This window comes from Pleurodeles waltl, chromosome 9 (genome assembly GCF_031143425.1).
Source record: "Pleurodeles waltl isolate 20211129_DDA chromosome 9, aPleWal1.hap1.20221129, whole genome shotgun sequence".
Lineage (NCBI taxonomy): Eukaryota > Metazoa > Chordata > Amphibia > Caudata > Salamandridae > Pleurodeles > Pleurodeles waltl.
The window spans coordinates 1,173,460,934-1,173,474,759 of record NC_090448.1 but is presented as its reverse complement, the minus strand read 5'-3'; the positions used below and the strand labels follow the sequence as shown (position 1 = coordinate 1,173,474,759).

Below are 13,826 nucleotides of genomic sequence, written 5' to 3'. Positions count from 1 at the left end.
CACGCTACTCACTGAAAGTAATCCTTGAAAGTAAAAGACACCGAACCGATTGACAGACAACTTCTTATTCCTGCAAGTGCATAATGAGGTGGTCATCAGGATCCAAGTAGGGGTGTGAAGTATAATTAATTTCAGAAATTCTGGATGGATCCTTGAGAACTCTGTCGAAGTTCAACGAAAAGTTAATGTAAGTTGCAAACATTGGCTGACCCCTTAGACTAACATCCAGGTCTATAATGTACTGTGGCTATATTGTCAAGAGTGAGAAATTTGCTTTGATGCCAGGCTACTCAATCTGAATTATTCCTTTGTCCAAGACCCAGAATTGGAGGTGTTCTAGAAGACTGAGAAAGATTTGTAACAAATTCTCAATTTGAAACTAGCCACAAATGGGTTTGACAAGAAAGATTTTGGATGCTGGCACTGCATGTGATCTATCCCCAGTTACATTAGGGAGACTGGCTCTTTCGGACAGACCTCTAAAGATGCATATTTTCATATCCCAATAGCAAAGAAACAGCGCAAATTCTTGAGGTTCGTCGTAGTTCACAATCATTAACAGTACAAAGTGCTTCTGTTTGACCTCTAATCACCTCCTAGAATTTTCTCAAAGTGTATGGCAGTGGGAGCTGCACACCTCAGAAAGATAGGAATTTTTGCCTACCCGTACCTAGATGACTGCCTCATCAACGCATCAACACTTCAAGAAATCAAGCTACATTAACAATTGACCCACAACCTTCTCCAACGATTAGGTCTACATATCACGTCAAGAACTGGGACTACAGGAAAGAAACCATTCCTTCTCTATTAGGGGCTCTCCACTGATAATCATAGGCACTGAATAGAGCAGCAAGCCAAGGGTGGTAGAAAAGACACAGGAACTAGCCATTTAAGCAAACACATTTCCAAGGGAGGCTTGTCCTTCTTGTTCATCTATTCTAGCCTCCGAGTCCAAGCAATAGTGCTTGGTGAATATGTGAACAGAGCTCCATGTAGCTGCTTTGCAAATTTCAGCCATAAGAACATTTCTCATTAACATGGTCATAGCCTCTTTGCCCCTACTAGAATTTGCCTTAAGTCTAGCAGATAAGGACTTGTTGGCTTTCTGGTAGCATAAAAAATGCAGTACACTATCCATAAGGAGATGGATTGTTTGGAAGCAGCTAGGACTGTGCGGACCGGAATGTAGTTTATAAACAATTGGTCAGATCTTCATAGGTCTTGTGTTCTGTCTAGATAAAACTTTAAGACATGCCTCACATCAAGGGATGGAGCTTTTTTTCAGCCGGTGTGGAAGGATGCTGAAAGTAGATTGGTAAGGTAATTGTCCTCATCACTACTTTGTTGGAATGGAAGATAGTGTAAGGTTCAAGAACACACAACGCCTGGATTTCACTGACCCTGCACGCTGATGCAATGGCTGTGAGGAAAGCAGTTTCAACTAGAGGTGTTGTAAGGAAGGTTTGTGAATGGGCTCAAAAGGAGTCTGCGTGAGGCATGAGAGTACTATATTGAGCTCCCAAGGGAGAGATGGACGTCTTATGGGAGGCAAATCCTTCTTTAACCCCTCTAAGAAGCCTTTTACGATTGGGATTTTGAAAAAAAAAAAAAAGAGGTTTGTGAAGGACATTTGCTGTAGGCAGTAAGAGCGGCTAGATTAACTTTTATGGAAGAGAATTGTAAGCCAGATTTTGCCAAATAGGTAAGGAAGAATTACATCTTCCTGCCAGGTTGTTGGGTCCACGTTCTTGTTAGAACACCAAATGCAAAATCTCTTCCATTTGAAATAGTAAGCTGAACGAGTTGATGGTGGTTTAGCCTACTTGAGAATGTTCATACAATCTTGCAGCAGGTTCAAGGGTCCATACTGAACTAGCTGAGGAGCCATGCTGCCAAATTCAAGGAGGAGAGATTGGAGTGAACCATCTGTCCTCTGAATTTTGTTAGAAGATCCGGTCTGCATTTCAGCTTGAGATATGGACGCTCTGACCAGTGAAGAAGGTTTGTGAACAACCATTGACGTGGCCACTCTGGAGCAGTCAAGATCATTCTGGTTTTCAAGTAGGGCAGCTTGACATGAACTGACGGGATCAGGGGGATCGGAGAAAAGATGTAAAGAAGTCTGCCGGACTAGTTGATCCATATAGCATTCCTCAATGTCCCTGGTTTAAAGTACCTTGAAGAGAAGCCAGGACACCTTTTATTTTCTGTGGTGGTGAACAAATCAATGTGTGTAGCGCCCCCCAGTTTGAAGATGTATTTTATGATGTTGTCGTGAAGGATGCATTTGTGATTTTCCTGCAGAACCCTGCTCAGGGAGTCTCCTTGTACATTTTGGACCTCTGGGTGATGAGTTGCTGTGATCCTTAGGACTCTGGGTGTGAGCCACTTCCAGATTATATGGTTCTCGTGAGAAAGAGGCCTAGACTTTGTTCCTCCCTGCTTGTCGAGGTAGTAATGGTTGTGTTGTCCGTCTGAAAAAGCAGGGATCTGGTTGTGAATGATAGAAGAAAAGCTTTCAGCGCCAGGTGAATTGCGCGAAGATCGAGGAGATTGATGAGGTACGCCCTCTCTTTCTTGAGACCATGCTCCTTGGATTTGGAGGTGAACCATGTATGCTTTCTATCCTAGTAATGTGGTGTTTGTTACTATGGTCTGGGAGGGAACCTCCTGATGGAAGAGCATCCCTTGACGCAGATTCTTCGGAGAGCAAACACCATTTCAGAGACTGTGTTGCATGGAGTGTGATCCTGTCCTCCTAATTGCCTGCAAATTGGTCCCACTGATCCTCAAGACATTCCTAAAGAGGACGCATATGGAGACGGGCATTCGTAGTTAGAAAGATGCATAAAGCCATTGAGCCGAGGAGAGATGACACTGTTTTCACTAAAGGATTAGAGGCTTTATTGAGAGTGGATTGACAATCATCTCTCCTCAAAAGAACCCACTCTTTCATGACTGGTGCTGATGGAGGCCCCCATATAAGCGTCTAAACAGGAATAGACTGACTTGGCACGGTTGATATGGAGCCCTAATCTACGTGGGAGATCGCTTGTCCATCGATAGTGAAAACGGGCTTCCTGAGCATTTGATGCCTTGATGAGCCTATCATCTACGTAGGGGTAGACAAAGACTCAAACTTTCCTTCGGTGGGCAGCTACCAGCACCATGCACTTTGAGGATGTTCTGGGTGCTGACATGAGCCCAAATGAAAGCATATTGATAATGGTACTGACCCACCACCAACCTCAAGAACTTGTAATGCTTCCTGGCTGTTGGTATATGGAAGTAGACATTCTGAAGGTCTATGGAACAGAGCCAATCTCCCTGGTGTAACTGGGGATAGATCTGATGCAGTGCTAGCATTCAAAATCTCTTTTGCCGAATCCATTTGTTGGCCAATTTCAAGTCGAGAATGGGTCTAAACTCGTTCTCGGGGCCTTTCTTTTTTTCCAGAAAGCATTGAGAGTAAATGCTGTTCCCTGTTTGAGAGGAACGAACTCCACTGCTTGTAACTGGAGAAGGATGTTGACCATCGATCACAGCATCTGCAGATGTTGATTGGATGGCTTTGGTAGTATATGTAGTGGAGGACTTGAGAACCTGAGACGATACTCACTTTCAGGCATCTTTTGTGATGTTTTGCCACTCTTCCAGAAAATGCAAAAGGTTTTCCCCTACTAGAGTGGGTAACGGGGGAGGGGCTTGGGGTTACCAATGAGGGGTTTCAACCCTCTGGGAGTAAAAATGCAGCTGGTAGGGCTTATAAGGCAGTTTCTGTTCTTTCTGCTTTTCTATGCCCACCACACAGATATTTCAGCCGAGCCATCTCATCACCTGTAAGCCTGCCACAGAATGTTGATCCTGAGAAAGACAGATACAGGATTCTTTGTTGAGAACCATTTTTGAGGGCTGTGAATCTAAGCCAGGAGTGCCTGTGCAATGCCACTCATTGACAGTACTCATGTGCCACTAGCAAGGAGGAATCAGCTGCGGCCCGTATGAGCTGATTGGAGACCATCATTCCTTCATTGACAACCTCTAGGTAATCTTCATGTCTTTCTGTGGGAAGATCATCAGCAAACAATTGGATGGAGCAGCATAAAGCTCTACCATATCTTCTCAGAAGAGCTGATGCACTTTCTGCTTTCATAGTTGTTGCAGCTGTACTGCACACTTTGTGGCCTACTGAGTCCAGCTTCTTTCTCTCCTTGTTAGATAGTACAAAAGACGAAGGAGCAGTAGCATGTTGTTTCTTGGCCGCTAACACGACAGTCTGGAGGCGGGTCGGAGTGGAGAAAATGAGGATCCTGCTCGAGAGGTCCATATTTCTTCTGCAGCCTGGATGGAGCAGGCTTAGCTGAGGCTGGAGTCAGAAATAGTTTCATTGCTATTTCTAAGAGGTCCTGCACCAATGGGATGACAGGCCGTGAGGCACGACGAGGGTTAAGCATCTCAAACATGACTGACGTGGAAGGTGTTGGGACAGACACATGTCAGTTGACCTTCGCAGCCCCTCTCTCCAGGACCTCTTGGAAGGTTAAGATGTCATCCACCGGGGAGATTCGCGGTGGTGGCAAGTCTAACAATGTCAGGGAATATCTTCCTGTGGAAGTGGAAGAGTGGTAACAAGAATACTGTCTAGATCTTGTGTGTGATCTTGATCTAGTAGAGTGATGATGATGGGTACAGCACCTTGAAGATGGACGGAAGGAAGAATGCTGGGATCTGGGGCTTCTGGAGTGGCACGAATGATAGCACGTTCTTGATGCGATCTACATGTAGAAATTGTTGACCTCGGAAGAGGGAGCCTCCACATGAGGAATTGGCCCTGATGTAAGAGATGTCGGAAATATATGCCATGGAGGAGGCAACAAAGGTGGGGCAGGGGGTGGTGGCAGAGTAGTAGTAGGATCTGACAACAATACTGGTGAAGGAGAGTAGAGTCTGGAGAGTATTTGGAGTCAGGAGATGTAGAAATGCATCTCAGATTCCTTTCTTCCTCATGTAGCAATGTTCTTGACGTCGATACACTCCTCAACCTCCTTCTACGCCTTGACGTCGACAGACTCCTCCATGCCGATAGAGCTCTCTGCCTCAACCTTCTTCTCAACTGTGGAAGTGTCTTCGGCGTCTACCTCCCCTGTCTAGGTGTCGATTTTTGCCTCATTCTCGACATCGGCCCAGCCGGAGAACAAGTGGGTGCAGTACTTTGTCTTGATGTCGATCCTTTCAACGTTGACCTGGAATGTTGTTGTTTTTGGACAGGAACTCCTCTTTTTGGAACTTTCATGCCTGTACTCCTTAGAGGCAGATGGAAGAGAACTGGTAGAGGACTGACTCTCTCCTAGCTCTGATGTCCCACCTTCAGACTGCACCAGCTGCTTGCGTCGCTCTTCTCTGCCAAGGAGGTGACTCTTCTCTCTCTTCCTCAGAGTGCGCCTTGAAAACAGCAATGGTGGCATTTGTCAGTAACATGGCTCTGTGTAAGGCAAATAATACAGACGTTGTGAGGGTCTGACTTGGCCTTATTTCTAAAAGCAGGGCACTTGTCAAGTAAAGAAGGCATTTTGTTTGACAAGATACTACAATTTTCTGTCAGAAAAAGTCAGAGAATGTAAGGGAAAGACGAAAAATGTTGAATAACGTAGTTGTCACAAAAATCCTCTGGTGATTTTTTAAGAGAAATAAAATCTAAAAGGCCCAGCTCAGTGCTTCAAGATGCTGTCACCAGGAGTAGGAAAAAAGAAATGAAGCAACTGCCACATTCTGGGCATGATGGGATACTGGTGGTCCCTTTATCCTTAAAGGCGCAGACACTGTTTTAATCTTGCATAATGGCAGCCTATGGGACTACACTGTCCTGCTATCTTTCATCTCGCTACTTAAAAAAATAAAAAATATATAAAGGGTTTGTGAAAGAGATTTAGGCCCTCATTATGATCATGGTGGGCCAAACCGCCACATAATGTACGCGGTGACGGCCGCCAGCGGCAGCCATCACCCATCGCCAGGCTCCAGCCGTCAGGCAGCCTGGCGGCGGGTTGAAACACCATCCGCCAGGGTAGCTGTGCTACCCTGCGGATTATGTTTCATTTCCCGCCAGCCTTTTCCTGGCGGGATATCCCGCCAGGAAATGGCTGGCGGAGGGGGTGCCCCTGAACTGCCCATGCACTTTGCATGGGCAGTGCAGGGGCCCAGGTGCAGAGCCCCGTCGCGCAGTGGGTGCAACTGCACCTGCCACACAGAGGCATTGACGGCGGCTCCATGTGGAGCCGCCGTCAATGTCCCGGCCGAGTCTAGCCGCCGTCAATGTCCCGGCCGAGTCTTTCTGTGAGTTGGCAGTCGGAAACAAGGTTTCCGCCCGCCGGCTCATAGAAATGTTCATTATCTGGGCGGCGGGGTTCTGGGGTCGCTGGCTGTCAGTGTTTTGACCGCCAGCATGAACACAGCGGTTGTTTCTGCTGAGTTCATAATGACCACCTTAGACTGTTTTGCAGAATATTAGCAATAAATTATATATATGTATGTATGGTTATCTGAATAATGTTTTTTTTTTTTTTAAGTGATTCTGCATCTACACAAGTTATACTATAAAAAAGTGCTCTGGGATCCCCGCACATGGGCGGGACTATCAATGGAGATCCCCTAAGAGAGAAGGAAAGGTTTCTTACCTGTAATCCTAGTTCTCTCTCAGGGAATCTCATTTGACGTCAAAAGCAACCCTCCCGCCTTCCTGGTGGAGATGGCAGAGGCGATTATTGGGCCTATCTGATACTGTCACATCTTGTCAAAAAGAAATTAAGCAACTGACACCTGTTGGGCATGATGGGATACTGGTGGTCTCTGGGACCTTAAAAGCGCAGACACTATTTTCACATTTACATAATGGCAGCCTATAGGCAACACTGTCCTCTTTTCCTTCATCTTTCTCTTTTTAAAAAAAATGGTTTCTGAAAGACTTAAGTGAAATAACCTTTTTCCAATCATTATGACTTATACATTCATTACCCTTTTTTCAAATGCAATCTGTAGAAATTGGCCACTAGCCTTTCTTATAGGCTGCACAATTTTCATGTCTTAAGTGTCTTCCAGGCTTACTGGAAGAAAGGCGAACATGTACACTTAAGAAGATATATTATAAGAAGTTTTCCGGGATTTCCGCACATGGGTGGGATTATTTAGTCCTTATGACACAGAGCCCCTGAGAGAGAATCTTGAGTCCACATTTTTGTGTAGTTATTTATTAGAATTGTCCTGTATTCCTAGGTAGCGCAGCTAAATGTAGGTCAATCAATAACTGATCTGTGTAATATATGATATACCATGTCACAAGCAAGTAATGTAAACAATAACTTTTTCTTGTACCTTGTCAATGAAGGTAGTGTCTTGCACCATACCCAGTTCTTCAGGAGCAGGCCTTGCTACCGACACAATAAATACATTAATTCCAAATTCTTTGGCCACCACACCAGCTTCTTCAATGTTGTCAGAAGGCCAACCATCTAGGAATATCACAACAACCTTCGGTATCCCTTTTCGAACTCCATTTTCAGGGGTGAAGAAGGTCTGTGCTGTATGCTTCAATGCTCTTCCTGAATTAAAACAAATTAAAATAGTGAGGATATACCAAAATATGTACTGGTTCTAAAATCGTCAAATAAAGACAAACTACTGATAAAATCTAAATGCTGTTGGGGACATGTAGAGAAATATAATTATTCAACTTCATTTTACTTCTGTTGATAGTTCATCTTTCCACAGTTATCATCTTTCAACATACTACCCAGGCATCAAATTGGATGTGGAAAAATGCTCGCTCAATAGCTGGGCACAAGTGGTGCCAGGCAGGCTTCATTCATGATGTAAAACAAGAGTCATTATTTCAGTGGTAAAAATAACTTATTTTTAATCCTAGTTCTCCATTTCAGTGGAGAAAATAACTTACTTTTAATCCTAGTTTTCCATCACAGGATTCTTCATTGAAATCAGAAATAGCAAACACCCATGTGCAACATCCCAGAGCAGTTTTTCACTAAGTAAGTGGTCCTTTTTTTAAAATACATTTTACATATAAACATAACATGTTTACACCTAGAATGTGTTTGATGAATTTTCAATTTGAAATGTAAAATTACACTAGTGCAAACATAACCGGTTGAGAACAAGTTTATTACCTTTTAAAGAACATGCTTTATTCGACTGCAACCCTAAAACATAGCGCAAGTAAAGAAATAAGTTACTTACCTGTAACTGTAGTTCTCCATTATTGGAAACTTTCATAAATTCAAATGCTTGAATCCTTCCCCGCCATTGAGATGGGAGTCCCCGGTGTTATACAAAAGCCATGCTCCAATGCAGATATACATTACATGCATGAGCCTTTAGCTTAGGTAACACATCACAGTCATTTTGTAAAAAAAAAAAAAAATCCCGAATCCTCCAATCAGAATACACCACCCTTTAGAACCCTCCTGTGAGGCGCTTGTAGGAAGTTGGCTCTGTATGAACTATTTCAAAGTAAGAAATAGCATGCACAGGGTCCAAGGGTTCCCCTTAGAGGTAAGACAGTGGCAAAAAGAGATAATTCTAATGCTCTATTTTGTGGTAGTGTGGTCGAGCAGTAGGCTTATCAGAGGGTAGTGTTAAGCATTTGTTGTACATACAGGCAATAAATGAGGAACACACACTCAGACAATTCCAGGCCAATAGGTTTTTGTATAGATAAATATATTTTCTTAGTTTATTTTAAGAACCACAGGTTCAAGATTTACAATCAATACTTCAAATGAAAGGTACTTCACTTAGGTATCATAGGAACTTTGAATCAGCAAAATAGCATGTACAGTTTTGGCAAAAATGGCAATAAGCTATTTTAAAATTAGACAGTGCAAATTTCAATAGTTCCTGGGGGAGGTAAGTATTTGTTAGTTTTGCAGGTAAGTAAACCACCTACATGGTTCAAAGTTGGGTCCAATGTAGCCCACCGTTGGGTGTTCAGGGCAACCCCAAAGTTACCACACCAGCAGCTCAGGGCCAGTCAGGTGCAGAGGTCAAAGTGGTGACCAAAACGCATAGGCTTCAATGGAGAAGGGGGGTGCCCCGGTTCCAGTCTGCCAGCAGGTAGGTACCCGCGACTTCGGAGGGCAGACCAGGGGGGTTTTGTAGGGCACCGGGGGGTCACAAGTCACCACAAAAAGTACACCCTCAGCGGCACGGGGGTGGCCAGGTGCAGAGTGCAAACACACGTCGGGTTTGCAATAGGTTTCAATGGGAGACCCAGGGGTCTCTTCAACGAAGCAGGCGGGCAAGGGGGGGGGGCTCCTCAGGGTAGCCACCACCTGGGCAAGGGAGAGGGTCACCTGGGGGCCGTTTCTGCACTGGAGGTCGGATCCTTCAGGTCCTGGGGGATGCGGGTGCAGTGTCTTTACCAGGCGTCGTGTTCTTAGAAGCAGGCAGTCGCGGTCAGGGGGAGCCTCTGGATTCCCTCTGCATTCCCTCTGCAGGCATCGCTTGGGGGGGGGGGGGGGCTGAGGGGGGTCAACTCTGGCTATTTACAGGGTCGCAGTCGCCGGGGAGTCCTCCCTGTAGTGTTGTTGCTCCGCAGAACGAGCCGGGGGCATCAGGTGCAGAGTGGAAAGTCTCACGCTTCCGGCAGGAAACGTGCAGTCCTTTAAAAGTTGTTTCTTTGTTGCAAAGTTGTTTCTTCTTTGGAGCAGAGCCGCTGTCCTCTGGAGTTCTTGGTCCTTTTAGATGCAGGGTAGTCCTCTGAGGCTTCAGAGGTCGCTGGACCCTGGGGAACGCGTCGCTGTTGCAGTTTTTCTTGAAGTGGGGAGACAGGCTGGTAGGGATGGGGCCAAAGCAGTTGGTGTCTTCATCTTCTCTGCAGGGCTTTCAGGTCAGCAGTCCTTCTTTGTCTTCAGGTTGCAGGAATCTATCTTGCTAGGTTCTGGGAGCCCCTAAATACTCAATTTAGGGGTGTGTTTAGGTCTGGGAGGTTAGTAGCCAATGGCTACTAGCCCCGAGGGTGGCTACACCCTCTTTGTGCCTCCTCCCTGAGGGGAGGGGGGGGCACATCCCTAATCCTATTGGGGGAATCCTCCATCTGCAAGATGGAGAATTTCTAAAAGTCAGAGTCACCTCAGCTCAGGACACCTTAGGGGCTGTCCTGACTGGCCAGTGACTCCTCCTTGTTTTTCTCATTATCTCCTCCGGCCTTGCCGCCAAAAGTGGGGCCGTGGCAGGAGGGGGCGGGCATCTCCACTAGTTGGAGTGCCCTGGGGCCCTGTAACAAAGGGGGTGAGCCTTTGAGGTTCACCGCCAGGTGTTACAGTTCCTGCAGGGGGAGGTGAGTAGCTCCTCCACCCAGTACAGGCTTTGTTACTAGCCACAGAGTGACAAAGGCACTCTCCCCATGTGGCCAGCAACATGTTTGGTGTGTGGCAGGCTGGCAAAACTAGTCAGCCCACACTGGAAGTCGGGTATGTTTTCAGGGGGCATCTCTAAGATGTCCTCTGGGGTGTATTTCACAATAAAATGTACACTGGCATCAGTGTGCATTTATTGTGCTGAGAAGTTTGATACCAAACTTCCCAGTTTTCAGTGTAGCCATTATGGTGCTGTGGAGTTTGTGTATGACAGACTCCCAGACCATATACTCTTATGGCTACCCTGCACTTACAATGTCGAAGGTTTTGCCTAGACACTGTAGGGGCATAGTGCTCATGCACCTGTGCACTCACCTATGGTATAGTGCACCCTGCCTTAGGGCTGTAAGGCCTGCTAGAGGGGTGACTTATCTATGCCATAGGCAGTGTGAGGTTGGCATGGCACCCTGAGGGAAGTGCCATGTCGACTTAGTCATTTTCTCCCCACCAGCACACACAAGCTGGCAAGCAGTGTGTCTGTGCTGAGTGAGGGGTCCCCAGGGTGGCATAAGAAATGCTGCAGCCCTTAGAGACCTTCCCTGGCATCAGGGCCCTTGGTACCAGGGGTACCAGTTACAAGGGACTTACCTGGATGCCAGGGTGTGCCAATTGTGGAAACAAAGGTACAGGTTAGGGAAAGAACACTGGTGCTGGGGCCTGGTTAGCAGGACTCAGCACACTTTCAAATCATAACTTGGCATCAGCAAGGGCAAAAAGTTAGGGGGTAACCATGCCAAGGAGGCATTTCCTTACAGGGTTCCTCAGGATTCCCTCTGCAGGCGTCGTCGTGGGGGTGCAGAGAGGTTAGCCCAGGGTGGACACGTTGTTGAAGTCACCTGGGGATCCTCTCGTTGGTTTCTCTGGACACGGGCAGGGGCGTCGGGTACAGAGTGGTGGGGACTTATGCTTGAGGAGTGTCAACATCAGGGCAGTACCTGCTCTACGGGTGACTAAAAATGCAAAAACCCAACCTTTATGCAAGGACCTAATTCATGCATTGTATTTATATGCAGTATGTTAACCTTTTGCATTGCAGACTTTAACCTTGAAAAACACTATTAATGATGTTTGCAATAACTGTTCATTTGCAATGTATTGCTGCAAGCTTACTGAGTGTGTTAGGGTGTGGTCCCTTTCTAGGACCTTCTAGAAGCTTTCCCTGCAGCATGACTGGGTGTGGTTTGTGGGCTGGGCCAGAATCTATATAAGGGAGCCAGCCCAGCTCCACGTGCTCACTATTCAGAGGTCCTGGTGCAGAGTAGTAGCAACTTCCTGAGCTCCTGTTCCGGAGGCCTACTTTGACCTTTCCAGGCCTTGCCCTTCATTGTATTGGGATCCTTGAACAGAGTGGTAGGACTGAGGTCGGGCTGGGCCCCGACCCCGTTTTCAAAAGCATTTGAGTTTTTGGTCCCAGTTTTCATGTTGAAAGATTTTTCCTTGTGGGTGTGAATGTGCTCGTGGGTTCTGGCATTTACATATTGACTTTCGAGTCGGCAAGACGCGCGATTCATTCCTTGCATTTAACTCTTGATAATCATTGTGCACGACCATTTCCTGGCATTTGCATGGTGGCATTCGAACCGGCAAGACGCGCGATTCATTCCTTGCATTTAACTCTTGATAATCATTGTGCACAACCATTTCTTGGCATTTACATGGTGGCATTTGAATCGGCAAGACGCACGATTCATTCCTTGCATTTAACCCTTGATAATCCTTGTGCACTACCATTTCCTGGCATTTGCATGGTGGCATTCGAATCGGCAAGACGCGCAATTCATTTCCCGCATTCAAACTTTGATGTTCAGATCGCTTACAGAGTGAGCGATCATTTCATGGCATTTGCATATTCTTGTTGGAATCGGAAAGACACGCGATTCATTCCTGCATTCACATCTTGATGTTCAGATCGCTTACAGTGTGCACAATCATTTCATGGCATTTGCATATACTTGTTGGAATCGACAGAGTGCATGATTCATTTGCAGCATTTAAACCTAGGTGTTCAGATCGCTTAGTGTGCGCGATCATTTCATGGCAATTAAAAACTTTGATGTGTAGTGTTTCCTGAAGTGCATACAACTATCCAGGGCTTTTGAATTTTCTACAAAGGTGTTAAAATTCAAGACGCTACATTATAAGTGCATATTAAGTCCTTAGTACGACTCCTATTGTTTTCCAGGGAATATTCAGATTACTTTTTGTCCTCATGTAGAAAGACAATGTTTGTTCTGGAAACATAATTCTAGAAGGTTCTTATATCCCTAGAAAATATGTGACGTTTCATGAAAAGTTCACATGAAGTTGTATTAACCATTCTTGATTCCTTCCCAGGTACCCAGACGTCTTGAGGCCTAGTTATAGTCCTTTCTTAAGTTATCCATGGTTATAGTATGACAATGCTTTGAATCATAGTCTAGTGAAAAGCAATATGATAAAAATCTGGATATTGTGTGGTTTAACCATTTGCTTTCTACAGATCTCCTTCCCAGCTATTCCCTACCTAATCTCCTTTTCCCCACTTGGACTCTTAGACTCTGTGACATTCCAATCAGAGTATTGGAGCTGTCTTGTGGTGGACATGTTGGGAACGTGCGCAGACCCCAAGGATCTGGTCTCCCTGACAAGGAGTGAGGTGGGAGTCCCTTTAAAGATGGTTTCTTCTTGCTGGTTTTAGACAGGGCCGCTGTCCCTTTAGTTTCTTGGTCCTTTGTAGTTGCAGGCAGTCCTCTGAGTCGGCAGAGGTCGCTGGGCCAGCAAGATGTGTTGCTGTTGCAGGTTCTATGAATCAGGAGACAGGACGATAGGGCTGGGCCCAAAGTAGTTGTCATCTTCCTTCTTCTCTGCGGGGTTTTCAGGTCAGCAGTCCTTCTTTGTAGGTCGTCAGGAATATGAAGTACTAGGTTCAGGGTCGCCCATACTGAATTTAGGGGTGTGTTAGGGTCACAGGGCAGTGACCAATGACTACTGTCCTTTAGGGTGGCTACACCCTCCTTCTGTTCCATCCCTATTGGGCTAAATCCTCCAAAACAAGATAGAGGATTTTCCAAGGAGCGGGCACTTCAGCTCTGTTCACCTTAGGGGAGGACCTGGATGAGGAGGTGATTCCTCCTTGTTTTTCTCATTATCTCCCCGGACTGTGTCGGGGGGGGGGGAGGAGGGCATCTCCACTAACTGGAGTGCCCTGAGGCATTGTAACAGAGCCTTATCCTTTGAGGCTCACTGCTAGGTGTTACAGTTCCTGCGGGGGGAGGTGTGAAGCACCTCCACCCAGGACAGGCTTTGTTTCTGGCCCCAGAGAGCACAAAGGCTCTCCTCCCAGGGTGTCAGAAACTCGTCTCTCAGTGGCAGGCTGGCACAGACCAGTCAGTCCTGCACTGAAGGATTGGGTAAAAT

General features: G+C 46.1%; 1 protein-coding gene across 1 annotated transcript in view; it reads right to left on the bottom strand.

Annotated features, from left to right (window-relative positions):
• Positions 1–13,826, bottom strand: part of COCH (cochlin) — a 403,713-nt gene that overhangs the window by 90,766 nt on the left and 299,121 nt on the right. Inside the window, exon 10 of the mRNA XM_069209058.1 lies at positions 7,372–7,598. Coding sequence (XP_069065159.1) covers positions 7,372–7,598 — 227 coding nt within the window. The remainder of the gene's footprint in view (positions 1–7,371; positions 7,599–13,826) is intronic.